The sequence below is a fragment of the Centropristis striata genome, chromosome 5 (assembly GCF_030273125.1).
Source record: "Centropristis striata isolate RG_2023a ecotype Rhode Island chromosome 5, C.striata_1.0, whole genome shotgun sequence".
NCBI classification, from domain to species: Eukaryota; Metazoa; Chordata; class Actinopteri; order Perciformes; family Serranidae; genus Centropristis; species Centropristis striata.
This window is the reverse complement of record NC_081521.1, coordinates 11808774-11836330: the sequence shown is the minus strand read 5'-3', so window position 1 is coordinate 11836330 and position 27557 is coordinate 11808774. Positions and strand designations below refer to the sequence as shown.

The 27557-nt window shown below is 40.8% G+C and overlaps 2 protein-coding genes across 3 annotated transcripts in view; both read right to left on the bottom strand.

Moving 5' to 3' along the window:
- Window positions 1-874: 874 nt before the first annotated feature.
- On the bottom strand, window positions 875-22723 carry abcd1 (ATP-binding cassette, sub-family D (ALD), member 1). Of its 2 annotated transcripts, none has more exons than XM_059333952.1 (17): window positions 22684-22723; window positions 19151-19378; window positions 18894-19009; window positions 18452-18609; window positions 17621-17808; window positions 17362-17536; window positions 16476-16666; window positions 16211-16391; window positions 15984-16126; window positions 14808-14997; window positions 12501-12595; window positions 4615-4760; window positions 4386-4531; window positions 4222-4306; window positions 3575-3700; window positions 3382-3469; window positions 875-1279 (listed from the first exon to the last, which is right to left on the bottom strand). In XM_059333952.1, exons 2-17 carry the CDS (start codon window positions 19265-19267, stop codon window positions 1154-1156), a joined length of 2271 nt encoding a protein of 756 aa, XP_059189935.1. In that variant the 5' UTR covers window positions 19268-19378; window positions 22684-22723; the 3' UTR covers window positions 875-1153. The 2 variants fall into 2 exon arrangements, with proteins under 2 accessions (XP_059189935.1, XP_059189934.1); XM_059333951.1 differs by lacking the exon at window positions 22684-22723 and adding an exon at window positions 22045-22676.
- A 1350-nt stretch (window positions 22724-24073) lies between these two features.
- The window catches only part of ccdc120a (coiled-coil domain containing 120a), a 35258-nt gene continuing 31774 nt past the window's right edge, over window positions 24074-27557 (bottom strand). The window contains exon 11 of the mRNA XM_059332481.1: window positions 24074-27477. Within this exon, the coding sequence (XP_059188464.1) occupies window positions 27396-27477 (82 nt within the window). The 3' untranslated portion in view covers window positions 24074-27395. The remainder of the gene's footprint in view (window positions 27478-27557) is intronic.

The window sequence follows — 27557 nt, the reverse complement described above, 5'->3', positions numbered from 1 at the left end:
TAACTGAATAAACTTCATCTTCATTCGACGTTTAAACTGTTCAGCAGCAGATTTATTGATTCATTGATCAGCTGATTATAACAATTATTCATATATAAGAAAACAACCAATAGAAGATTAAAATTGGCATAATGTAAAAAGTGTCAATGTGACCTCTGACCTTCCTGTTTGCACTGTTACCAAGGAAACAGGCAGCGTTTCACTGAATTATGGGATAAAAATCAGTTTTAATACTGTCGACAATAACAAACAGATCAATGAGTCAGAACACATAACTGATTGTTCAGCACTTATTCTGTTTCACTGAAGAGATCTTGTTTCTTTTTTCTAAAAATACAGTACTGTAAAGTCTACAGTAAATATATATTTATTTTAAACATATATTTATTCTAAACACAGTGAAATCATAAATATATATTCATATTTCATTTAAACGCTGTGAATATAGAAATATATTTGTATATTTATTCTAAACACGGTGAATACATAAATATATATTCATATCTAATTTAAAGGCTGTGAATATAGGAATATATTTGTATATTTATTCTAATCATTGCAAATACTTAAATATTTATTTATATTTATTGTAATCACTGTGAATATAGAAATACATTTGTATATTCATTCTAATCATTGCGAATACATAAATATTTATATTTATTGTAATCACTGTGAATATAGAAATATATTTGTATATTTATTCCAATAATTGCAAATACATAAATATTTATTTATATTTATTGTAATCACTGTGAATATAGAAATATATTTGTATATTTATTCTAGTCATTGCGATTATATAAATATATATTTATATTGTTTGTAATCACTGTGAATATATAAATCTATATTTATTATAATCATTGTGAATATATAAATCTATATTTATTCTAAATATTGTAACTATATCTATATTTAGTCCAAATATTGTGAATATATAAATATATATTTAGTCTAAACACTATGAATATATAAATACATATCTATACTTAGTCTAAACGCTGTGAATATGTTAGAAAAATAAACATTTATTTTCATGAGATTAAAATCAGTTATTGATCATGTTGATAGATTTTTTAAAAATTTGAACCTAAAGTCTCCGACATCACACAGGTCAGACTAGTAAACTAGTAAAAACAGCACATTTGCCTCAGGAGAGAGACTCCTCCTCCTCCCTGTCCCCCTGTCTGTCCCCCAGCAGGCCACACAGCTCTGCCAGTCTCTGTTGCATCTTGGGAATCCCCGACAGCTGATTCTCCAGACGCAGCTTCTCCTCCTGAAACAAGAGAGCACGTTAAGAACAAGTTCAACCAAAGACCAAATGGATCAACTCCATCCCCCTGCTCCTTCATGTGAACATCAGACCTTCAAGCTCTCTGCCACCAGCCACCTAGTCACAGCTGTTGTTTTGCTCTCTCCCAAACCTAACCCATCATTTCTCTTTGATTTTCCAACTTCCTGACTCAGCTCTGCTCTCTCTCTCTCCATCCTCCTCCTCGGGGACCTCAACATCCATCTCCACTCCACAGACTGCAGCAACCACTGACTTCATTGAACTACTAAACTGCTTTAACCTCACTCAGCATGTCAACTTCCCCACCCACAATTGTGGACACGTACTAGATCTGGACTGTTCCTCTGGCCCCACAATAGATTAAGATTAATTACTTTATTAATCCCACAATGGGGAAATTCAACCTCTGCATTTAACCCATCCTTGTTTTTACACACAAGTGAACACACCATGCAAGGAGCAGTGAGCAGCACATTACTTGCTCAAGGACACTTCAGTGACTCTCCAGTTACAAGCCCGATTCCTAACCCCAAGGCCACCGACGCCCAATACTCCATGTGACTGGCTCTCACCATCTCCTTTCACAATGACATAACCACCCCCCCCGCCTAAACATAAACACTAATGAACTTCTGCAACCTCCACTCCCACTTCAAGCCCCATACTACATCTGTCCTCACCAACTACTACAACCTCATCCTCTCCACCTGTCTTGACCAGCTTGCACCCACCAAAACCTCTCCTGGACGGCCAACACCATGGTGACTACCAAAAAGGCAAAGCAGCGCCTCCACTTCTTGAGACTGTTGAAGCGCCACAAGCTGGAGAAGGAGCTCCTGGTGGTCTTTAACCGCTCCACAATGGAAAGTCTCTTACCATACTGTGTCACAGTGTGTATGCAGGCTGCTCAGCAGCAGACAAAAAAGGCAACGTAGTGAGTAATGGGCTCTGCAGAGAAGATCATCGGCTGCTCTGTGGACAACATCCAGGCGGCAACCTCCGGGTCTGAGCAGGGAGGCAAACCAGGAAGTGCCTTAAGCTGCATTCTACCGAAAATTCCAGCAGGGGGGCGCTGACAGCAGTTGCAAAAGCATTTCGGTCCATTCATTTCAATACAAAATGAGAATCGTAAGATTTGGGGCGTGGCTACCTTTGATTGACAGCTCACTAACAAGTCGAGTCATCATCAGGAGAGAAACAGAACAATGCGTATCCACGGCAAGTTTTTTTTTTAAAAGCGTTTACCGTTTTCGTCTCATAACTTTGACCCTTTCACTGTATTCTTTGAACATTTGTTAATTAAAAATGTCTTGTTCAGCGTTTGGTTGGACTAACAGACACTCCAAGGAGTCGCTGTTCATTTTTCTGAGGTAAGTAACGAACATTTTGTTTTTGTTTTTTTGCTAAACAAGCCTTTTTCCACCTCAGAATCATTGCCCATCTCCGTCCATCCCTCTTTGTTTTGTTGTCGATGCTGTGAGCATTTTTGAGTGTCTAGAAAAGCGCTATATAAATTAAATGTATTATTATTAATATTTGACCTGAACCCCATCCTAGTCCTTCACCGTGTCTCCTGTCCCTGTCCTCAGCCCCTCTTCATACAGAGACCTGTACAAGGTGCAGGACTCTGGTTTTGCTGAAGGTTATTATGGGAAGTTTAAATAAACTGAGGCTGCAGCGTTACATGACCCAAACTGAGACAGCTGATGGGCTGATGTTCACACACAAACACACACACACACACACTGTGTGCCGGAGGCAAGTTGTTGTGCTGTGGTAGTTACCGTGGTTACCAGCAGTAGGGTTGGAAGGTCAGCTGAGGAGGATTTAATATCAAGAGAGAGACAGAGACAGACGGGGGGACAGAAACAGACCTGCAGAGACAGATGGGGGGCAGAGACAGACCTGTAGGGACAGACAGGGGGGCAGAGACAGACCTGTAGAGACAGACAGGGGGGCAGAGACAGACCTGTAGGGACAGAGACAGACCTGTAGGGACAGACAGGGGGGCAGAGACAGACCTGTAGGGACAGACAGGGGGCAGAGACAGACCTGTAGAGACAGACAGGGGGGCAGAGACAGACCTGTAGGGACAGACGTGTGGATGCGTCCAGAGGTTCGAACCTCCATCCACCCTCTCCGTCAAACTGCAGCAGGTGAGAGTGGTACTTCCTGTTGGATTAGAACCAATCAGGGCACAGCAATTGACATCAGTATATAAGTTTACGAGTGTGTATGTGTGTGTGTGTGTGTGTGTGTGTGTGTGTGTATATGTACCACAGGGAGGGTCTGTGTGTGATTGACAGCAGAGATATCCCAGCATCCTTTGCAGCCTGGAAGATATTTCCCTCCACGTCGATGCTAACGGCACTCGTACACTCGTCCAGCAGGGCGTAACGAGGACTGGGCGAGAGACACCCACAGAGAGAGAGAGAGAGAGAGAGAGAGAGAGAGAGAGAGAGAGAGAGAGAGAGAAAGAGAGAGAAAGAGAAAGAGAGAGAAAGAGAGAGAGAGAAAGAGAGAGAGAGAAAGTGAAAGTGAAAGAGAGAGAGAGAGAAAGAGAAAGAGAGAGAGAGAGACACACACACACACACATAGAGAGAGAGGTCAGAGGTCAGCAGACTAACAGCAGCGTTATAAAACAGTCTGATGATGTCTTACAACAATCAGTGCCAGAAAGTAAAAGTTTAAACAAAAATCAAATTGATCATTAGCCGAAAATCAGAAGTCAGGTCACACAGAATTGATGTCACAGAACGTGTCACGAAGAATAAAATCAGACTGAATCTCTACTCTACTGTGATATACTACAATATCATATTAATATACTACAGTATAATATAGTGTAATAACATACTACAGAAGATTACAGTATAATCATATTTGCAGTATTACTAGTATACAGTATAGAATTGAATGCGTACCAGTGGTAGAACATGCGGGCCATGCCCATCCTCTGCTTCTCTCCTCCTGACAGAACGTCCTTCCAGTCGCTGATGGACTCCCAACCTGACACACAGGAGCACACGCAGTATTACATCAAGTAATCAGCAGGAATGCAGTATTAGTACTCGTACTAGACACTGACCTCCCTCTCTGTCCAGGATGTAGAGCAGGTGGACAGTCCGAAGGATCTGCTCCAGATCTGAATCTGTGGTTCCTCTCTGAACCATCTCCTCCACCGAGTCTGGATAGATCACCTGGTCCCTGAGGGTCCCCTCGGACATGTAGGGCCTGTACACAGAGTACTGCATCAGGACTACACACAGTACAGCATCATGCATCGGTAGGGGGGGCTGATGTCAGAGTGAATTTACCTCTGTGGGATGTAGAACATGTGCTGTGGTTCTGGACGGTACAGGACTCCTCCATAAACAGGCCACAGCCCACTCAGGATCCTGAACAGAGAACTCTTCCCACAGCCGTTTGGACCCGTGATCAGGACGTCCATCTTCTCGTCCACCTGACAGAGACAATCCATCACATGATTAAATATTCAGAGAAATCTCTGAAAACCGAGGTGACTGAATAAAGGACATCACTGCATCAGGAAGACAGGAGACAGAAACACAGTTCAGCTTCTACTACATCTTCTCTGAGATGAACTGACAAGCCCGCATTTCACTGTTTGTAAATTCTGGACGCCTTGTCCTCCGGGCTGAAGAGGCTGAAAAGTTTTCTTTTTTTTTTTTAAAGATTATTTTTTTGGGCATTTTACTGCTTTATTAGATAGTGACAGATAGAAAGGGGGAGGCAGAGGGGAAGACATGCAGAAAAGGGACCTCAGGCCGGATTCGAACCCGGAACCGGCTGAAAAGTTTTCTGTCCACTTTTCAGTTGAATATATGAAGGAAGGATGAACACAGATCGCTCTGTTTCAGACTGACTCTCAGCCAATCAGCTTGCTGTACTAACATTAGCACATGTTGCTAACGGCTTGTCTCCTAAAGGAGCATTCATAAACTTTGATCAGTTCTGTGTATAAACACTAACAAACATGTAACACATGTAAACTGATTCGACTGCAGAACCTGGAATCTTCCTCATAACCAGCCTTAGAGAACGGACCAATCACAGAGCGCCTGTCAGAGCAGAGAGGTCAAAGGTCGACATCAGACAGCAGAGAGGAGTTTCTGTTTCCATCAATGTTCTGCTTCTTCTCCTTGCTCTTCCTCTCCGCTTCAGTCGGAGCCACAAAAATTCACTTTCTATAATCCCTCTATTGTGTGTCTGCACACGCACGCACACACACACACACACACAGAGTAAATGCTAATGAGCTGTGACCCTTGACCTTAGTCAGAGATGTTAAACGGATGGAAAGAATGAGAGAAGAGATTAAAGGGCAGCGGGGGGGCTACAGCACAGAGCATGCTCAGTAACGCTGACATCATCACCACATAGGATCAATAAAATGTTTATTAATCTCATTATTGTTTAATCGTGCTAAATATTAATTTGTAGTTTATCAAAAACAACTGGGGAAGTATTCACATCCTTTACTGCAGTTAAAGTACTGACACCACACTGTACAAATACTCTGTTAAAGTACTGATATCACACAAATAGTTTGTTGTATGCGAGTATACAGTACGAGTGAAATTAAAGTTTGAATGTATAAAACATTGCTGTGACTGATATATTATTATAACTGATCTTATCAGATTAGTATTAACCATGTATTAATGTAAAACCGGGATTTTACTGTTGGAGCCCTTTTATTAACTGATAATTATTTTAATTAAGATTAAACAGTGAAACTCACTGTTTGTTCTGTTCAAACCTAAAAATGATGACTGACACATTCACATTATTCACATTTACACATCAACATTAAAAAAGTACTTATAACAATTAATTTTCTGTCACTGATGGGTTTATTGTTCAGCTGTACTTTTGCAAACTTTTGGGGAACATCAGATTTGATAAACTGAACCTATAGAGTAAATAAAGCTGTCAGATAAATATAGCGTAGATATACAACTCTTAATAGTGGGGCGGATTAGCTGAACAATCGTTCACTTTGTGATAAAAGCATGAAATTTGGTAGATGTGTTGGTGAATATGTTTCAAACAAATCTGGATATTGGGCCACCTCAAAAGCGCCCCCTAGTGGCCGTGGCAGGCATTTGTTATACAAATAAATCAATGATGAATAAAAACTGCCCTTTTAATAATACCAACTGGTGATGAATTGTATATTGTTGGAAAGCCTGATTAGTCACCTTTACAACGAGGTACAGCTTGTAAGGATCGTGCATTCATGGAATGAGCAACGGGGCTAAACGTGTGGGTAGCAACCCCCAAAAATGTGCATCCCCTGTGGGGCGGATTAGCTCAATAAATCACAAGAATTGTTTACTTTGTGATAGAAGCACACAATTTGGTGGATGTGTTGGTGGATATGTTTCAAACAAATCTGTATATTAGGCCATCGTAAAATTCGCCCCCTAGTGGCCATAGCAGTCATTTTCTTCGTTAAAATTACAAAAAATATTTAAATTATTTCTTAAAATATTTAAAAAATTTAAACTAAATATACAAACGTAAATTAAAAAATGTAAATACACATATTAAATTAACAAAAATCCAGTTAGACACTCTTTCAGTTATTTTTCCTGCCCCACCACAATCGGGCTAGCCATCGAGCTAGCTAGCAAATGAGCTAGCTAGTAAATGAGCTAGCTAGCATTTGCTTCCTGGGACAAGCAGTGCAGTGGACTGTCCATCAAGGTATGTCTAAATATTTTATTTCACCTGTTATAATTATGAATAAAATATGTTATGAACATCATAAAGGCTAAAGAGAAAAACAATCATCATGGGCCTTGGCGGAAAAGTAAATTAGCAAGATAGCAAAAATAGGTACTTAAGCTAGCTAGTTAGCTTGGAACATGTATCAGTGGCTGTTGGGTGTGAAAGCTTAATAAGACACTGTTAAATTATGTCCTGTGGAATGTGGACATCCCTCTCTGCACACACACACACACACACACACACACACAGGCACACACACACACTATATGTAATGTCTCCTTTGCCCATGTGGTTCTTTTTTTCTTTTTTTAAATGTATTTTATAACTCCATCACAGTTAATCAGGCGGCTTAGGACCAGATTTGAGAAGAAAGGGACACGCCGGACAAAAGCACCAACATTTTTCCACATGCTCTCTATCACCAAAGGTTTCAACTTTTGGTAGGAGCCACTTCATCAAGATTTCAGATAGGAGATGGCAGCCATATAAGCCATAAGTCTATGAGAACCAATATATCTTCCACACCACTTAGAAGGTCAATCTTGGTGTCAAAATATACATTTTCTGGGTCAAAGAAAAAACTGTAAATAATTTGTTGATCAAGATCTGACATGAGATGAAAGCGTTCCCTCCAATTTTTTGAGCAGTGTACATGGCAGCTAATCCACACTCTCCCGTGAACATTGATTCCAAACAGTTTCAACTCAGGATACCCTGCTGCAGCACTTGAAGCGAGTTGCCCAGTCTGAGTGAAAATGAACATATCTATTTGATCAAATAATCATCTAGTGATATTCTCAATAGCTTTAAATGATTCCTGGACCCAGAAAATGTATATTTTGACACCAAGATTGACCTTCTAAGTGGCTTGGAAGATATAGCATTTCTCATAGACTTTATATGGCTGCCATCACCGCAATCTTGATGAAGTGGCTCCTACTAAAAATTGAAACCTATAATGATAGAGAGTATGTGGAAAAAATGTGTTGCTTTTGTCCGGCGTGTCCCCTTTATTTGGCTAAGCCGCCTGACTAAGTCACACACCTCAGTACAAGGATTTTGCCAGAAAGAGTAACCTGCTACAAGTAACCCTAGTAGAATTTTTAAAATGTATGATTTTTTTCTCTGTCTAAATGTGTTTTATTTTTATTGTTGCAGGTCATACAATATTGAAAATTATTTTTTATTTTTAAGGAGCAACAGAAGAATACAAGCTAAAGAGGAGGCCGTAGCCTGTGAATGGGAATATCAAGACCTAATAAAATGTTATACAAAGTTAATGTTCTTTTCTATTAGACTGTAATAAAGCTTTTGTCACTTTAACATGTCTCTAAATTATATTTGTGGTGCTGAAAACACGAAACAGCAGCTGTAGGGTAGGCAAAGCATTCCACGCCAGTAACCACCGGCGGCCATTTTTAAAAATGGCCGCTTTTAAATGGCCATTTTTAAAAATGGCCGCCACAGCCATCAGAATTTTTTTCGCGATGGCCCAATATCCAGATTCATTAAACATGTATTCAGCAATGAGTGTACCAAATTTGATGCTTTTATCACAAAATGAACGATTGTTCAGCTAATCTGCCCCACTACACAGGGGATGCACATTTTTGGGGGGTGCTACCCACACGTTTAGCCCCGTTGCTCATTCCATGAATGCACGATCATTACAAGCTGTACCTCGTTGTAAAGGTGACTAATCAGGCTTTCCAACAATATACAATTCATCACCAGTTGGTATTATTAAAAGGGCAGTTTTTATTCATCATTGATTTATTTGTATAACAAATGCCTGCCATGGCCACTAGGGGGCGCTTTTGAGGTGGCCCAATATCCAGATTTGTTCGAAACATATTCACCAACACATCTACCAAATTTCATGCTTTTATCACAAAGTGAACGATTGTTGTAAAATATTGAGCTAATCCGCCCCACTATAAGGTATTTTTCCTATACGCAAAAATACCTTACAATTGTCCTCAAGTGCTGTAATAATGCTTCACCGTTATGTAGTGAGTTCCCCTCCAGCACTGGAAATCAGTTCAACACTGACACCATGTGGTCACACACACACACTGCAGCACAGAGAGAGAGAGAGAGAGAGAGAGTGTGTGTGTGTGTGTGTGTGTGTGTGTGTGTGTGTGTGTGTGTGTGTGTGTGTGTGAGAGTGTGTGTGTGTGAGTGTGAGTGTGAGTGTGTGTGTGTGTGTGTGTGTGTTCTTGTACATCCTACATAGTGAGGACCGGAACACGTTTTCAACCAACAGAGTTAGAACATTTTTGCAAAGTGAGGACATTTCGGCCAGTCCTCACTTCTTTAAAGGCTTTTTTGAGATTTCAGACTTTGTTTTAAGGGTTAAAGGTTACAAGATAATGATAATTAACTGAAACTGTATTGTGTGGTTACAAAACTAACTAAAATTACAGTGAAAATGTCCTTGATTTTCGTCTTTGTCAACTTTTTTCATACATAATGAAGATGGATGAGGCAAATGAATAAAGGCAAAATTTACTGTGACCTCTTTTAATCTCCCACCCAACAAATACTTCATTACAAAAAACTAAAACTAATAAAAACTAAATTAAAACTAAAGCATTTCAAAAAATAAATCCTAAACTAAAACTATGGAAGAATTATCCTATCTTTATTCAAGAGCGTAGATTTTCAGTTTGAGAGCATAATTTGTCTTTCTCGTGCTCAGATTTGTTCTCCTCATGCTCACATTTTGCGCTCGCACTCAGATTTCTGCTGCTTTCTTTCAAAATGTATGCGTGCACTTAAAAATCACATGCTTGTGCTCACATTTCTTCTGCTTGGACACAAACATTTCGCTCGCACTCAAATATGTCCTGTGCTCGCTCAAATCTAAAGTCTACGCGCTCAGATCTCAACTCTGCGCTCTCAAAACTTTTGTGCTCGCACCCAGAACACGCACGTCCTCTCAGGTTGAGGTGTCTGCTCAGACTGAACGATGTCCCGCCCTGCGCTTAAAATAGTGTGTTTCACCAGCCAATAGGGAGACAGCTAGATTGTGACCCCATCTTAGGTGCGTTGCCTCGCCTTTTTGAGCGCTCCGTCGGGGCGGGTAGCCTATATGGTCTGTTTGTAAAACTGCTTCTCTCTTAAAATACACCAATTGACCATATTAGCCAGCTATTTGAATCATCACCTATTTAAGACGCAGCATATTTATGTAGAATTAATCTTAAGTAGTCCTAAAAAGAGTTATCGTAGTTTAGATTATATATATATATATATATATATATATATATATATATATATATATATATATATATATTTTTTTTTTTTTTTTTTTATTGTTTTTTATTTTTCACCTGTTTGGTGGTGTCACGATAGTCCAGTGGTGAAGGACGCTACCATCTGTTGCATTTTAAACCATGGGACGCCGGTTCGCATCCCGTCCGCTGCACTCTTGCTACATGTCTTATTATGATTTACATTTTTGATTGATAAATTAATGTAACAGTAATACAATCCGTGTAACCAGCTGCTTCTCTTATTGAAACGTTTAACAAGAGATGATGGGTAAATAGACTTGGCTACGTGATTTAAAAAAGTATAATGAAAAATACGCTATGATGATGATAATGATTTGAGGATAACATTGGTGCGTGTAATGCAGTGTATCACCGTCCTATTTACGCGGTCAAAGCCAGGGAGCGCGTAATTAAGCTAATGTTGGTAATGCTTTCACAAGAAGGAGACTTTGAGCAGGATTCGGAGCGCGGCAGCAAATGAATGGGAGACGAGATGTATGGCCAAAGACCTTAAGTAAGTTCATTGCTAAATGTTGCTACAACTCAAAACACATTGACCATATACAGTAGTTTCAATAACAGTACCGTAATCATTTTGACACTCGTACTTATCAACATATATAGCGGGCCTTCATTGTAACATGTACAACGAAAGTACAATAATTGGCAACGTATGATCGTACCAGAGGCAGGTCGGCACACATAATGATGCGCGAGCTGAAGGGAATCCCCGCTGAAGTCACTTCATTCATAATGAGTTGCTGTCCCTAGTGCCGACAAAGGCCCGCTATATATGTTGATAAGTACGAGTGTTTTGAGTTGTAGCAACATTTAGCAATGAACTTACTTGAGGTCTTTGGCCATCCATCTGGTCTCCCATTCATTTGCTGCCGCGCTCCGAATCCTGCTCAAAGTCTTCTTCTTGTGAAAGTGAAAGTATTACCAACATTAGCCTAATTACGCGCTCCCTGGCTTTGACCCCTTAAATAGGACGGTGATACACTGCATTACACGCACCAATGTTATCCTCAAATCATTATCATCATCATAGCGTATTTTTCATTATACCTTCTTAATCACGTAGCCAAGTCTATTTACCCATCATCTCTTGTTAAACGTTTCAATAAGAGAAGCAGCTGGTTACACGGATTGTATTACTGTTACATTAATTTATCAATTAAAAATGTAAATCATAATAAGACATGTAGCAAGAGTGCAGCGGACGGGATGCGAACCGGCGTCCCATGGTTTAAAATGCAACAGATGGCAGCGTCCTTCACCACTGGACTATCGTGACACTACTGAGCAGGTAAAAAATAAAAAACAATAAGTATATATATATAAATAATAATAAAAAAAAAATATATATATATATATATAATCTAAACTACGATGACTCTTTTAGGACTACTTAAGATTATTTCTACATAAATATGCTGCGTCTTAAATAGGTGACGATTCAAATAGCTGGCTAATATGGTCAATTGGTGCATTTTAAGAGAGAAGCAGTTTTACAAACAGACCATATACCCGCCCCGACGGAGCGCTCAAAAAGGCGAGGCAACGCACCTAAGACGGGGTCACAATCTAGCTGTCTCCCTATTGGCTGGTGAAACACACTATTTTAAGCGCAGGGCGGGACATCGTTCAGTCTGAGCAGACACCTCAACCTGAGAGGACGTGCGTGTTCTGGGTGCGAGCACAAAAGTTTTGAGAGCGCAGAGTTGAGATCTGAGCGCGTAGACTTTAGATTTGAGCGAGCACAGGACATATTTGAGTGCGAGCGAAATGTTTGTGTCCAAGCAGAAGAAATGTGAGCACAAGCATGTGATTTTTAAGTGCACGCATACATTTTGAAAGAAAGCAGCAGAAATCTGAGTGCGAGCGCAAAATGTGAGCATGAGGAGAACAAATCTGAGCATGAGAAAGACAAATTATGCTCTCAAACTGAAAATCTACGCTCTTGAATAAAGATAGGATATTTCTTCCATATAAAACTAGCAAACTCACTCTAAAAACTAACAACAAAAACAACAAAATTAAAACTAAAACTAATGAAAAATCCCAAACTATTATAACCTTGCAAGGGAATTCACTGTTCCAATGAGGGCCCTCACAAAGATAGAAGTACAAGAATGTGTGTGTGTGTGTGTGTGTGTGTGTGTTACCTGGATGTTGAGGCTGGAGACCACCACGTCTCCGTTCGGTGTGATGATTGGCAGGTTCTCACAGCGAATCCCCTTCTCCACACTGATCACCTGACCTGCATAGGTGTATTTTATAAATATATAACTCTACATATACAAATAACTTGGACCATGTTCTGCTGCTGACATAATAAGAGCAATTGTTAACATTCAATTCTTAATATTCAAACATTTGAACTGGAATGTGAAAAATCATGAAAAATACCTTAAATAGATTAAAGATAAATTAACCCACAGCACCAAAACAATGAATAAATACTATATTTCTGCAGAAATTTTGACAGCGTTACCTCTCAGGATTTGATTCCAGAGTAGGATGTCTGTAACCAGCACAAATTTTCTACAATCTGCCCTAAAAAGTATTTATGAAGAGTGAAAGTTGTAGGAACCAGCACAGGTTTTTCAGAAAAATGTCAGAAAATTTCCCAGCCACTATTGCTGTGATGTCATCCACTCTAGCTCTTAACACTCCATCCAATAGGGCGCCACAGAAATGAGTTCTTAAACCTGGAAGTTAGCAATTTAGCGCCCTGGGGTTTATCCTCTCAAACTCAATAAGGACTCTGAATGTGTTGGTGGTTAGATGCCTGAAATTAGGTCTGTGGTTATCACAAGCTGAAGAGATGTTCATGTTTTGACATAAAATACGCTTGTAAATACCCCCACTTGTGAATTTTTAAGATTTAAAGTGTCCGTAAAAGGACGGTTGCTAACAAGTGGCTAAATGAGGCTACAGTGGTTGTCTGGGACATTAAACGTCATTATGCCGGACACTAGTCCACCTCACAGCCTCTAGTCGTGTTTTTCTCGCTCATGCTCTCGTAAACTTGTAGATTAGGTTAATTAACACTTTATACAGCTACGCTACGCTAGCTTGTCAAAACGGCTGGTTAGGCTTGTCGGAGACAGACAAGCATAATGGTAGTGTTACATATTTGGATAATTATAATAAGGCTGATAGCTCATATGGCTAATGTGTTTTGCTAATTTTGCGCACCAGAGTAGCTTTCCACTGCTCTAGTAATTTTCCATTGAACTCATATAACCTCTTGCATAAGCCTGTGTCAGCACAGTTTGTTCTCAAGGACCGAAACAAGATGTCACTGCACACTGTTTCTTTTCCTAGTTAGGTATGTGACTTTTAGATACAAGCGTAGAGACAACTCTCCCACATGCTTCAGAATACATCCTGTGTATGGGACGTGGAGTAGTGGTTGGCCTACCCATGCCAACGATAACTGGCCAATAGAACTTGGTTGTGTGTAAATCCAAGCTCTTTACGGGCCAGGCCCAGCCCGACAAGATATTGGGGGGCCATTTACTGAAATCGGGGCTCTCTCTGACAGAGATCCTGCGAGAGCTCTTTCATTCTATATGTGACCAAGAATAAAAGGCTTGCATTGAGACCTGACTTCTCTTCGTTTTTTATTCTCGGGCTTCCAATCAAACACCTTAACAGTATTGACGTTCAAGTCATGTGACCGTGGAGTGGTTCACTCCATCATAACGTTAGCTTTTTACTTTCTTCAGCTGCATTAATGCTTTAAACATCATAAAAGTGGTGTTCATTGTGAAGATTATCCTGCTCAACAAAACGCTTAACATCAGAAACATGTGTTTGCCACAGAGCTTATTTTCCGCAATGATCCAAAATTCAATGCAAAAATCCCATAGCCTAATCCTCAATAGACCCCATGGTGATGCTACTTCCAGGTTGGCCTACAAAAATACATCATTTCGTATGCTGTCTATACACACCCACTATAAACTCTGAAACGCTCTGAAAAAGCACTAAATGGAAAATGTGAGTTGATGAAAAGCGTGCTAGTGATCAAAATTCCCATTTGGCCCAATAAAGTCCCAAGCCACATGACCCCTTTAAACTTTAAATATTTTTTCTGCATTAAAATATAGCGAATTGGCACAGCTTCAAAGTGAGTTGTTTCTGAGCTCTTTTCACATTGATTTCAATTGAGTTATTTTCAATGGGAAATTTAAACACAATTTTTTTGCAATCCATACAAAAACTGTGAAAAATTAAAAATATATATATAAAAAATCCCAGATCATTCCGCATGTTTTCATGTATCTCTTGGCCATAAGTAGAAGAACGAGTACTGAATTAAACATCCAGCAGAAGATGAAGAATAATAAAAACTATGACGTGGATTAAACAGTTTGCCTTCCACCTATGGTGCACATAGCCACACCAAATTAAACATCAGGAGTACAGAGAGTTTTTTATTCAGCCGAAGTTCACAGTCCTACCTCTGATCTCCAGAGGACCACAGACCCTTTGTCCATGCTGGACCACTGCTCCTGCTCCTGCTCCTGCTCCTGCTCCTGCTCCTGCTTCCTCATCTCTGTCTGCAGAGCGTCGGTATGTCCCTTCATTCACCTCTTCAAACACATCGAGCATCTCAGAGACCCGAGAGGTGTAACCTGCCAGCTCCGTCACCTGCACACACACACACAAACACACGCACAGGTGAGCTGTTATACACCTGCATACACAAACACGCACACACACGCAAACACATGCAAACACACACACACACACACACAAACACAGGTGAGCCGTTATACACCTGCATACACAAACACACACACGCGAACACACACACACACACACACACACACACACACAGACATACACACACACCTGTGTGCCCAACTCTCTTTGAACCGTTCTGTTTCATCAGTAACGTTTTGCAGCAGCTGGGACTCTAAGGCTGCGTTCAGACTGCAGGCGAATCGTATTCAAATCAGATTCCTATTCAAATCCGATTTTTAGGGCTGACTGTCCACACTGTTTTTAGCAAGTGTCCAAATCGGATATGGCTCTGTTCAGACAGATTACCAAATTATCGACTGATCTGACAAGTTGCTGTAGTAAAGGCGTCAGAGTGTCTGATACGCGTGCCGCGTAGAGTGATGTCAGGGACAGTCAAAACCGATCTGGGTGTTTCGAGGTTCAGACTGAGACGCATCTGTCCAAATGCGATCTGAAACTACCTCCAGAAGGTGGTTTCGATCCGGTTTGCAAAAATCGGATTTCATGTGATTTGTGACTGTTCAGACTTCAAAAGAGCCATCCAGTTCCAATCTGGATGATGGGCTAAAAATCGGATTTTGGCTGGCAGTCTGAACAAGACCTAAAACCCTCATTAAAATCACTTGACATGCTGCAAAAAGCCAATATACCCCAGGTACAGTGACATTCAGCCAGGGGCTTGTCAGTGAGGGACGTCCCCCGAGCCGGACTGCAAGCATCGGCAGGAAAATGATTTTGTAATACCTGTTTCATGCAGAGTCTGTGACGATCAGCCGATAATCACGCCGAAATTAAACTTAGAAAGTAACCTGAGACTGAAGCACACAGCACGAGGCATTCAGGGACTGTGAGGAGAGACAGAGAACAGGAGGAGGAGTAACAGGACATACCTCCTTGTACGAGCTCATGATTCGCTCCACAGCGTCCGCTGCGGCGTTCAGCAGGTTTCTGGCCGTCGTGAACGCCTGTGTCCGCTCACTCACAAGCTCCTCCTCCTTCATCACCAGCGCCGCCTGCTTCACCTCCTCAGAGTCTGAGGATCAGAGGTCAGAGCACGGGTAAGGGGTCAAAGGTCACATTGTGGGTCAGAGGTCACAGTAAGTATGTGTGTGTTTACCATATTTGGAGTATCCTGTGGCAGTGATGATCGGCACGGCGACCATGACTAGGCCAGAAGCACTCCATACGTACTTCATGAGGAACTGTTCCAACATGACGTACCAGAGACGCTTCAGCAGGATCTGATGGATCTGAGAGGACAGAGACGTGTAGCTGCGCTGCAGCTGGGCCCTCTCCACCTGTGAATCAAACGCACACACATCATTAACACCAGACACAGGGCCATCTTTGGTATGTTTGATCTGTCCACGGAGGACACTCACCTTGTGACCGCCGTAGAAGGCTATCTCCTCGGAGTTGGCGATGATGCGAGAGTGCATGTACCTCAGGTCTCCTTTCCTCCTCGCCTCCTCCGCCACCAGCTTTCCAAACCGAGGTGAGCATGAGCGCAGGACTTTGGCGGTGATCGCCACCACCAGGCCGGCGATGACAGACGGCCACGTGGTGTTTGCACCTGCAGGGAGGAAGAGGACGGTCATCACACCTTCATCGGGTGTTTAAACATGCAGATGTAACATGCGTAATAGGTAAGTGGTGTAGCAGGTGTGAGAGGTGTAGCATGTGTAGCAGGTATAACAGGTGTAGAAGGTGTAACTGGTGTAGCATGAGTAGCAGATGTAACAGGTGTAGCAGGTGTAAGTTGTGCAGCAGTAGTGAGAGGTGTAGCATGTGTAACTGGTGTAGCAGGTGTGAGAGGTGTAGTATGTGTTGCAGGTTTAACTGGTGTAGCAGGTGTGAGAGATGTATTATGTGTAGTAGGTGTAACAGGTATAACTGGTGTAGCAGGTGTGAGGTGTAGTATGTGTAGTAGGTGTAACAGGTATAACTAGTGTAGCAGTTGTGAGAGGTGTAGTATGTGTAGTAGGTGTAACAGGTATAACTGGTGTAGCAGGTGTGAGAGATGTAGTATGTGTAGTAGGTGTAACAGATGTTGCAGGTGTGAGAGGTCTAGCATGTGTTGCAGGTTTAACTGGTGTAGCAGGTGTGAGAGATGTAGTATGTGTAGTAGGTGTAACAGGTGTTGCAAGTGTGAGAGGTGTAGCATGTGTTGCAGGTATAGCAGATGTGGGAGGTGTAACAGGTGTGAGAGGTGTAGCAGGTGTAGAAGGTGTTAGAGGTGTAGCAGGTGTAGCAGGTGAGCAGGCGTACCTTTGGAGTGGGCGGTGCGCAGCAGGGTGTAGCAGGTCACCACCACGTCCAGGATGGGTTTGGTCAGGTTGGAGTACAGGTGAGCGACAGACGCTGAAAACATGACGATGTCCTCAGTTAGAGACTGATCCGGATTGGAGAGACGTCCATCCATGTTACTGACACGGTAATATGTCTGCAAAGATGGAGGACACCAGAGACGTTCAGGAACTACAGTGAATGTGCACAGTGATGGAGACAGATGGTTAGCTGTCCTTACCTGGTTGGAGAAGTACAGCTGATAGGCGTGGTCAACTAATCGGCTCCTGAAGCTGAGGCTCAGCTGACCTTCCAGGAACCTGATGGCGCTGTTGATGAAAGTCGCAGGAACGGCAACGAGGAGCCACTTAGCGAGCTGCAGCACGAAGGCCTGAGGGTCCTTCTGAACGATGCACTTCACTATCATACCTAAATGATCAATACAGGTGATTAATCACACCTGAACGATCAATATCTAAGGCATAATGCCCTTCGAGGTGAGGTGTCAATTAATTCCTGGTAATGGACACCTCAAAGGGCATTATCCTGCTTATGCCGCCATCATCACTTACACTGTAGTCACATGTACCAGTGTCACTCATACCATGACCAACAGCTGAAACAATCATTACAGTGACATAGGTTCTTATGTAATGGAAACGGTGCTCACGACTCCAGTAACTAGGATGGGCCACAGACATAGCACTGGGAGATAAACTCTGCTCTGATTGAATTAGCTGTTTGAACCCTTCAGTTCAGCTGTTAGCCACAATGCTAATGTTATGCTCGCAAGATTCACAGTTGATAACACTGCTTACGGTGAACAAACAGTAAATGTTGTTTACACAAAGTCTAGCCATTCAGCCATGTCTCTGTTACCAAATCAATAAAAACATGTTCAGGAAGAAAATGACCGATGATTTGTCCTATTGGGCACAGCCTGAAGTCCTGAACAGAGATAATTGCTGTCTCATGGCTAGTAAACTCATCTAAACTCAGGTAGAGAGTAGAGGGAAGGACAGACGGATGGACAGACGGACTGACAGACAGACTGGTAGAGAGACAGACAGACCATCCAGAGAAGCCACGTAGATGGACAGGAAGGTTCTGGACATCAGGGTGAGAGAATGTAGGATGAGCAGGCCAATCTCTGGACACAGTAACCGTGGAAACAAGAGCTTCAACAGACGAGACAGCCTGAGGACAAAGTCCCTGTTCACTGACGGAGACCTGAGGACAGACAGGGGGACAGACCGGGGGACCAGGACTCTGAATCAGCAGGGTTCATAAGACGAACATCAAAGCACTTTACAGACTGAAATCATAACCAACTTAGATTTAACTTGGGTTTAACTCTGATTTATCTCCGGTTATACTATTGGTTCATCTCAGATTTAATTCTGAAATTCAGACTGTACTATCCTCTCAACATAAAGATTCAGTGACCTGTGTGAAGTTATTCACACACACACACACACACACACACACACACACACACACACACACACACACACCTGCTGTCTTTCTTCTTCTTCTTCTTCTCTCTGATGTCGCCTGCAGAATTTGAGGTTGTGCTGACCACGCCCACAGGTAGATTAGCTCCGCCCAGCGGTTTGCCACCTGCACTCCTCTGAAAACAAAGCAAACACACCCAGAGTCACCTGCAGCATTTGTGTGTGTGTGTGTGTGTGTTCGTGTGTGTGTTACTCTGTGTGTGTGTGTTACTCTGTGTGTGTGTGTGTGTGTGTGTGTGTGTCTTTGTGTGTCTCACCTGGATCCTCCTCCAGACATATCGTGTCAGTTTTTTGGCAGCATAGGCCGCTAGCAGCACGGCTGCCAGCTTCTTGAGCCTGGAGCTCCGCCTAAGCTCCTGATAGGTCAGCTGCATGCTGACAGCTGACAGGCGACCAATCAGAGCGCAGGAACAGTCAGGTGGTACAGGAGTTCTGCAGCCTCGTCATCATGGAGACAGCATGATGACCTCACAACGACACTCCACCTGTCATCATTAATCAAGTGATCAATAGTTATTAATCAGTTATTGACTTTCACTTGACAGGAAGTTCATCTGAAACGATTGTTATTGATTTTAAATCAGAAAAACATATTGTCTCATTTCAGATTCAAATGAATCCACGACATACTGAGGTCTACACTCTTGCCGGAGAATACAGACATCCTGAAATTATAATCTAAATTCAGCTTTGCATTTTTTCATTTTCTTTTGTTTTTACTGTATTTTAAAATGATGTACACTGGCTTATTTTTATCTACTGTCCATGCACTTTAATTTGTTTTTATATAGTTTAATTAAACATTGGATGGGCATATTGAGTTTGTTTAAGTTTTGTCAATTTATTCACTTGTTCTTCTTAACCGCTTATCTGCACTCGGGTCGTGGGGGGCTGGAGCCAATCACAGCTCACCGGTTCGACTCCGGCCTGCGGCTTTTCTGTGTGAAATTTGCATGTTCTCCCCATGTCAGCGTGGATTCTCTCTGGGGCCTCTGTCTTCCTCCCACAGTCCAAAAATATTCACTCCTACGGACAATTTAGAGTCACCAATTAAACCTAAGCTGCATGTCTTTTGCTGATCCAAAAAATCATCCGATCTGTGAATCAAAACTGTGACACTGATCCGAACCGTGAGTTTTGTGGTATGTTGCACCCAAATCAAATTATTGTTTTATACAAAAATGGCCCAGAAGAAGAAGAAGAAGACTCTGGCCTGAGGCTCTTCTCTGTGGAGTTTGCATGTTCTCTCCATGTGGGTACTCTCCGGGTTCCTCCCACAGTCCAAAAACATGCTACTTAGGTTTAACTGGTGACTCTAACTTGCCCGTAGGAGTGAATGAGAACATGAATGGTTGTCTGTCTGTATGTCAGCCCTGTGATAGTCTGGAGACCTGTCCCGGGTGTACCCCGCCTCTCGCCCAATGTCATAGTGTCAGCTTGGATCGGCTCCAGCCCCAGAGACCAGAGTTTAGATAAGCAGTTAAGGATAATGGATGGATATCACACCACATATCATTATCTGCAAAATGATGCAAGCTATGGCCTATCAAAGGTCGCTGACATATAAATATAAAACTGTAAAAAGACAAAATATTGAATGTTCACACTGATAAACTTTAGTGCTTATTGTAAATATATGATTTCTGCAACTCGTTTTAAAAAAAAATATTTATTTCTCTGCCGGTACTTTAAACATCTACAGGATCAAAAACTAGCCATTATATCTGAGCTATAAATCTACAATGAGGTCACTGTGTGTGTTGTATAATATATATATCTATATACTGATAAATAATTTATAAGTGATTTCTGCCAGAGGAGTTAATCTTCAATCTGTGTGTGATAACAAAGTGAAACGCTCACAGTGACCCAGGAGACTTTGGATTAAAGTGTATGATTAAAAGGAGAATGATTTTATCATAACAATTTTAAAATGTGAACAAAAACATTGGACACATAAAGTGTTAAGGTTTCAGAGAATCGTGAAGGGAATTTATAAGAACACAAATTATTTATTAAATCAGTTTAATACAAATGGCAGAGAGTTAGAAACATTTAGAGAAGTAGCCTTTAGAGAATCAGAGACTGAATATTAATAAATATGTGTATCTTTATACAGTCTATACTGCCCTACAGTCTAACTGCAGTAACTACATTTTTGGTTGAACTTGAGTTCAAACTAACTGGCCAGTTAAAAAACGTTAAAGCAGTTTTTCTCAGTTTTACTCTTTGTGTAGTTACTGCACTTTGTAGGGCCGAATAGTACAGAAGTATTTACAGCAGAAACTCTACAGAATAAATAAAGGCTTTTATCAAAATATATTTAGTTCAAGAAAAAGTACAAATAGAGATTTTTTGTGTTAGCTCTTGATTCTTTTTTCTCATGTCATGTACATATAAGTTCCTATTGTCTTTCTATTGATTTACTTATCGTCACACTGTTAAAATAATCGCCTACGTAATTTTTTTTCAAAATTGTTTTTTTTGCCTAAATATTCTCCTCATGACGCCGGCCACCTATGGTAAAATCACCTACACCTTCAGTTGATCAGATCATGTGATTTTACCCCTTTAAGATAATGGCCTATGTCAAGTGTGTGACTTAAGTGGATTTCTTATGCCTAAGTCAAAAAAATGTGACTTAGGCAATTTTTTTAACATGCCTTTGTTACTAAAGCAAGACATGATAACACTTTATTTTGAAGGTGTCTACATAAGAGTGACATGAGCGTGTCATAAACATGACATGGGATGTGTCATGAACATTAATGACACTTTGAAGTAACATTAATGCTCAAGATACTTGTCATGTCATGTTTCTGACAGGCTTGTGTCACTCTTATGTAGACACCCTCAAAATAAAAGTGTTACCATATCTTGCTTAAGCCACAAAGGCATGTTCAAAAAATTGCCTAAGTCTGAGGCATTTCTCTTAAGTTACATAATTTACACACAGTGTTATTACTATGCCAATAGCCATCCTTTGTTACATCCTTTTTGAGTGAAATGATCAATAAATGTCATATATTACACTTTTGGTGAAGTTTTTTGTGTTTCCTGCAAAACTTGAAAAATGAGTTAGGCGATTATTTTAACAGGGAGACGAAATGTAACTAACGTGATATAAATGAGTAAGAGTGAACAAACTCACAGAGCTGCGTCCTTAAATGCACTGAATACGACTCTGGTTCAGCCGGGGACCGTGAACACACCGACAGCCCGGTGACACTGAACACACCAGCAGGACAGTCTCCGGTTATCCCCGGTTACCGTCAGCTCCGGTGTGTTAGCTGTTAGCTCCGTTCGCTTCTATGTTCACTATAAACACGGAGTGTAGCAGCCGGCTAATACTGTGCTAACCTACTTTTAATAACTGTTTCTAGATAAAAAAACATATGTTTTAAATACGTGGCTTATATGTCCCGGTACCATTAGTCCTGGTACTGTTAAAGCCGGAGCCGTTAGTCCCGGTAGAGGTGGTCCCAGGTCCGTCTCCTCGGAGCTGAAACCGAACTGAACTAAAAGTTTAACCGGGTCGGTTTCTAACGGGCAGCTAACCGCTTCGAGCTAACTGAAGCTAACTGCTAACAGGAACTTTGTTTCATGTCAACATGAGAAGAGTTCAAAGTTAAACGGTTTAATCCGCCTCATATGATCCCGGATATGTTTGGATTAGATCCTGGTACAGGTATCAACCCGGGTCACATTACCGCTCCACCTATAACTCGGATTATCTCATTAATAAACCGTTTTCAGTGTTAAATGTCGCCGCGGACAAAGTTCTGTTTACCTGAGGACCGGCAGCATCCAAATACTGAGCTCACCCTCCTTCTCTCCTCTCCTACACACTTATCCATCCTCCTTCCTTCCCTCCTTCCGGTGTGTTTTAATGCTCCAAAGCTGTTTAGATTTGATATTTTAATATTACGTATTGAACATGTAGCATATTATAACTTTCTGACAATGAGACACATTCAAACATGCAGAAGTTGAGAAATATAGATAAAGTAAATAATACATTTAAAGGTAATAAAAAGGAAAAAGGCACACTTTGTAATTGTAAACATACTTTACTTATACTGTCCTACAACGTCTAACTGCAGTAACTGTGCAAAAGGTAAAACTGAGGAAAAACTGCTTTAAAGTGTTTTAACTGGCCAGCCAAATGGATTATATGTAGATACGTGATATAACACTTATTTCTACATGTATTTATGATGCAATTTTTATGCATAAAAATCATGATTTATTTGACCTTTGTTTTTTTATAGTTATTTCTCTGAAATAAAGGAAAATTTAAATCTAAAACTTTGTCACAAGATAAAATAGACATCAAGGAGTTTATTTAGGAGTTATAACTCAATTTTGACCAAAAATGTAGTTACTGCAGTTAGGCTTTGTAGGGCAGTATAGTATAATAAGATATTTAATGAGACTTAACAGTTGTCAAATTTTTGGTGTATTTTCCTCAAACTTTTGTCAGAGATAAATTATTTAAACAATAATGGCAATTCTCTTTGACAAGATGTCAATAATAAATGAGGAAACATCTTTATATCATGTTTACTGCATGCTTATAATAACAGAAAACAGTTTATAATAAGAATATTTCTATTGAGATTATTTATATTATGCATATTTATATTTATATTTATATTCTTTATTATTTTTATTAAGAATATTTTTATTCAGATTATTACTGGAGAAAATGCTCTGCAGGTAACATAAAACATTTCATTTTACTCACTGAACAATAGACTCGACTGGAAATATTGTATCATATTGAATAGGTGCTGTTCTTTTCTATTTCTATAATAGAAACATGTTTCATCAAAGTTTTCATCTCCTTATTAGCTGCATGGATTCACACTAAATGTATTTATTTTTAAAATATATAAAATCAGTAAACATCCTCGGTCTTCATTCAAACTAACAGAGTTCACTCACTGTCTGACTGTTTTTCTACACATGTACAGCAGAAACCCTTTTATCAACATGTTAAAGTTTAAAAACTATCATGTGTTTGTCTCAGCCTGTGAGCAGTTGGGACATGGTGTCTTATCAGAGGAACAGAGGTCACAGGGTGAAATACCACAGAGGAGTGACAGTGACCTTTTGCCTGTGTGTGGCTGTTAAACAGTTAATAACAATGCAGAAAGTATTTGTTTAACTCCAGGAAATGTTTGTAAAGCAGTGAAGAGAAATCTTTATTTAAAAACATCGTCTTTACAGCGTGTCCATCACTTATTTACACGAAGCTTTTTGACATCAAACAGCAGAAAGAGTGAAAAAAGTAGAAATGACCGAAAAGTCCAAAAAGATAGAAAATGATTTTTACACAAAGTTTGAAAAGCAAAGAAACAGTGACTGTACAGAGTGCACCTGAACGCATCACGGCCCCCCTGAAGGGGGACACAGAGCTGCATCACCAGGGACAACAGAGTACTACTACACAGTACTCTGAATACTGGCAGAGAACACTGAGGGCATGTAGTACTCTTCTCCAGCACAAATACTTTAAACTGAAACATCAGGAGAGTTACACAAATAAATAGACTTTCTTAAATACTCAGAAATCTGTACAGAGTTTGGTTGGTGGCTGGTGACGTTCTGCTGCAGGATCCTAACATCTGAATACTGTTACTGCACAATACTACCGCAGAGTACCACAGTACTGCAGATCTGAGTATGGCAGTATTAAATAGTAGTACAAGTAGTACTTTAGCCTGACAGTAGTACTTTATGTATGGTATTTACACATTTCTGCTTTGGTGTGAATTAGAAGAGGTGCATGCTGGGACTCTTTCTGCTCCTCTGAAACCGTGGTAACATGACAGCTGGTGCAATCAGACGTCACATGATGTTCATATTTAATGACATAATTTCAGTAATTTAGCATCTAATCCTGCGGTGCGGGTTCAGGGTGAAAAGTTTGTTCTTCATGTATTTGAAAGTGACCCTGTCATGTGACCACAGCTTCAGGTGGAGGTTACTGGAGGTCAGACTGGTTTCTGTGAAGCTGAAGACAATAAAAACCACAGACGTACATCACAACATAGAGACATGTTATTGATCAATAATCAATATTCAATAATAAACATGTTGCTGGATCAATAAACTCTCTACACCATCAGTCGTTTTAAAGAAGTTGCATTTCTTTCATGTTGAGTTTACGGACATCCGTATAAAAGAGTTTCACTGAAGCTTGGTACAAAAACCGTTCAGTCAATCAATAAACCAATCGATCAACACTGTGACATCATCGTCTGATTGTCGCCGCTGGTTTTCATCCTGAACACGACCTGGACTCCCCGTCCCCTTATTGCTCTCAGACTAGGTCAGATCTGATCTGGACCAGAGTTCAGAGACTGAAGACTCTGGCAGGAAGTTCCTCTCAGGAAGGCGAGCGCGCCAAAAACATGCTGAATCAAGTTTCATCTGAGACAAAATTAATCTGTCACAGAAAATAAATTATTCATTTAAAATAACCTGCTAAAATAAAGCTAACCCGTTAACAGACAGCTAGCCTGCTAACATAAAGCTAACCTGTTAACTGAAGGCTAACCCGTTAACAGACAGCTAACTTGCTAAAATAAAGCTAACCCGTTAACAATCAGCTAACCTGTTAACAGACAGCTAGTTCGCTAACATAAAGCTAACCTGTTAACAGACAGCCAAGTTGCTAACATAAAGTTAACCCGTTAACAGACAGCTAGCCTGCTAACATAAAGCTAACCTGTTAACTGAAGGCTAACCCGTTAACAGACAGCTAACCTGTTTACAGACAGCTAGCCTGCTAACATAAAGCTAACCCGTTAACGGACAGCTAACAGAACGCTAACCTGCTGACTGACAGGTAACCTAACAGAGAGCTAACCTGCTAACAGAGAGCTAACATGCTTACAGGAAGCTCATCTGGCAAATCCTTTAGATTTTGTTTTTCTGTGTGATTTGTTGAATAAACATGAAAAACAAATTATCGCTGACATAAATCTGTAAACACAAACAGGTGAACTATGTGATAATTTGACAGGTGCATCAATAATAATAATAATAATAATAAAAACCAGATTAAGTTCATATCAAATTAATTCATTGTCTTAAATATAAATCAGTTTTATAATGTGTTTATGTTTGACAGCAGTTATTCAACCTGGCCCCAGTTCATAAACAGTCTGTTAATAACATTATGAACTAAAAACATTTTATTAAGTAGTAATAACATACATCATGTTTTACACATCACATTATATTTTGGTGTTCAACATTTTCGACAGGAAGTCCAGTTACGGTGGTTGCTGCAGTTATTGGTTTTATCGCAGTTACTGGTTTTACTGCAGTCAATGCAGTTTAACTGCAGTTATTGGCTATACTGTAGTCACTGGTTTTACAGCAGTTACTGGTTTACTGCAGTTACTGGTTTTACTGATGTCCCTGGGTAGACTGCAGACACTGGTTTTACTGCAAATACTGGTTTTACTGCAGTTATTGGCTTTACTGTAGTCACTGGTTTCACTGCAGACACTAGTTCTACTGCAAATACTGGTTTTACTGCAGTTACTGGCTATACTGTAGTCACTGGTTTTACTAGTTACTGGTTTTACTGCAGTCACTGGTTTTACTACAGTTACTGGTTTTACTGCAGTTACTGGCTATACTGTAGTCAATGGTTTTACTACAGTTACTGGTTTTACTGTAGTTTCTGGTTTTACTGCAGGTAATGGTTTTACTGCAGTTACTGGTTTTACTGCAATTACTGGCTATGGTGCAGTCACTGATTTTACTGCAGTTACTGGCTTTACTGCCGTTATTGGTTTTACTGCAGTTATTGGTTTTACTGCAGTTACTGGTTTTTACTGGAGTTACAAGTTTCACTGCAGTTACTGTGGTTACTGGTGGTTCACAGGGTGCAGGACGGAGTGACGGACCCGTCTGTCCTCTTGTTCATGTTTAACGTAGTGCAGAGACGTTAAGTCCAAACTGTAAGAATACCTGAAGAGTCTCACCTGCTGGTTTGAGTCTGGACTCACCTGAGGGATCAAACAGGTCACCTGATCTTTAAAAGCTGCTGGTCTGTTGGACGGAGCTGGTGATTACCTGTCCTCAGGGACAGAGTGCAACAGTTCATATAAAACTCGTCCTGATTGTCTGAGCGGAGTCAGATTACAGATTAAACATGACGGCGTACAAAACATAAAAAACAGTCCCACTGTAAAAAACCTGCAGTTTAGTTTAAATGGTCCACAGGACAGCTGTGTTACCCACAATCCATCTGGGGCAGTCAGTCCATTAGAGCTGCAACACCTGGGACAGGTGAGACTGCAGCCGCCAACAGGACGGTGACATCATCATCGTCCCTGTGACATCACGGTGGGCGCAGAGGAGCAGGTGAAGAGCTGCTGTAACCTGAAGAGACCACACACCGTCCAGGTGCTGATCCCAGGAAGCCAGCCTGGGATGGGTCCGTGCATCTGTCTGTCAGCGTCCTGATAGGTCGGTGAGTCAAACCAGAGTTCCAGGAGATGGCTGGTCGTCCTGTTTCTGAGGTGGGAACGAGTCCTGGTAGAGTGAGCTGTCCATCGACCTGAGAGAGAGTCAGTTGGTCAGGTACAGGTGTTCTCAAAGAGGATCTGAACCTGTACAGGTGTTCTAACAGAGGATCTG

What these genes read in the sequence shown, in the direction of transcription:
- abcd1 (XM_059333952.1), bottom strand. Translation starts at nt 19,267, where the DNA reads ATGCAGCTGACCTATCAGGAGCTTAGGCGGAGCTCCAGGCTCAAGAAG. An exon ending in TCATGAGCTCGTACAAGGAG is followed by an intron (nt 14,998 to 15,983) that starts GTATGTCCTGTT and finishes GTGTGTGTGCAG; the next exon opens with GTGACGGAGCTGGCAGGTTA. An exon ending in ACACACAGACCCTCCCTGTG is followed by an intron (nt 3,470 to 3,574) that starts GTACATATACAC and finishes CTAATCCAACAG; the next exon opens with GAAGTACCACTCTCACCTGC.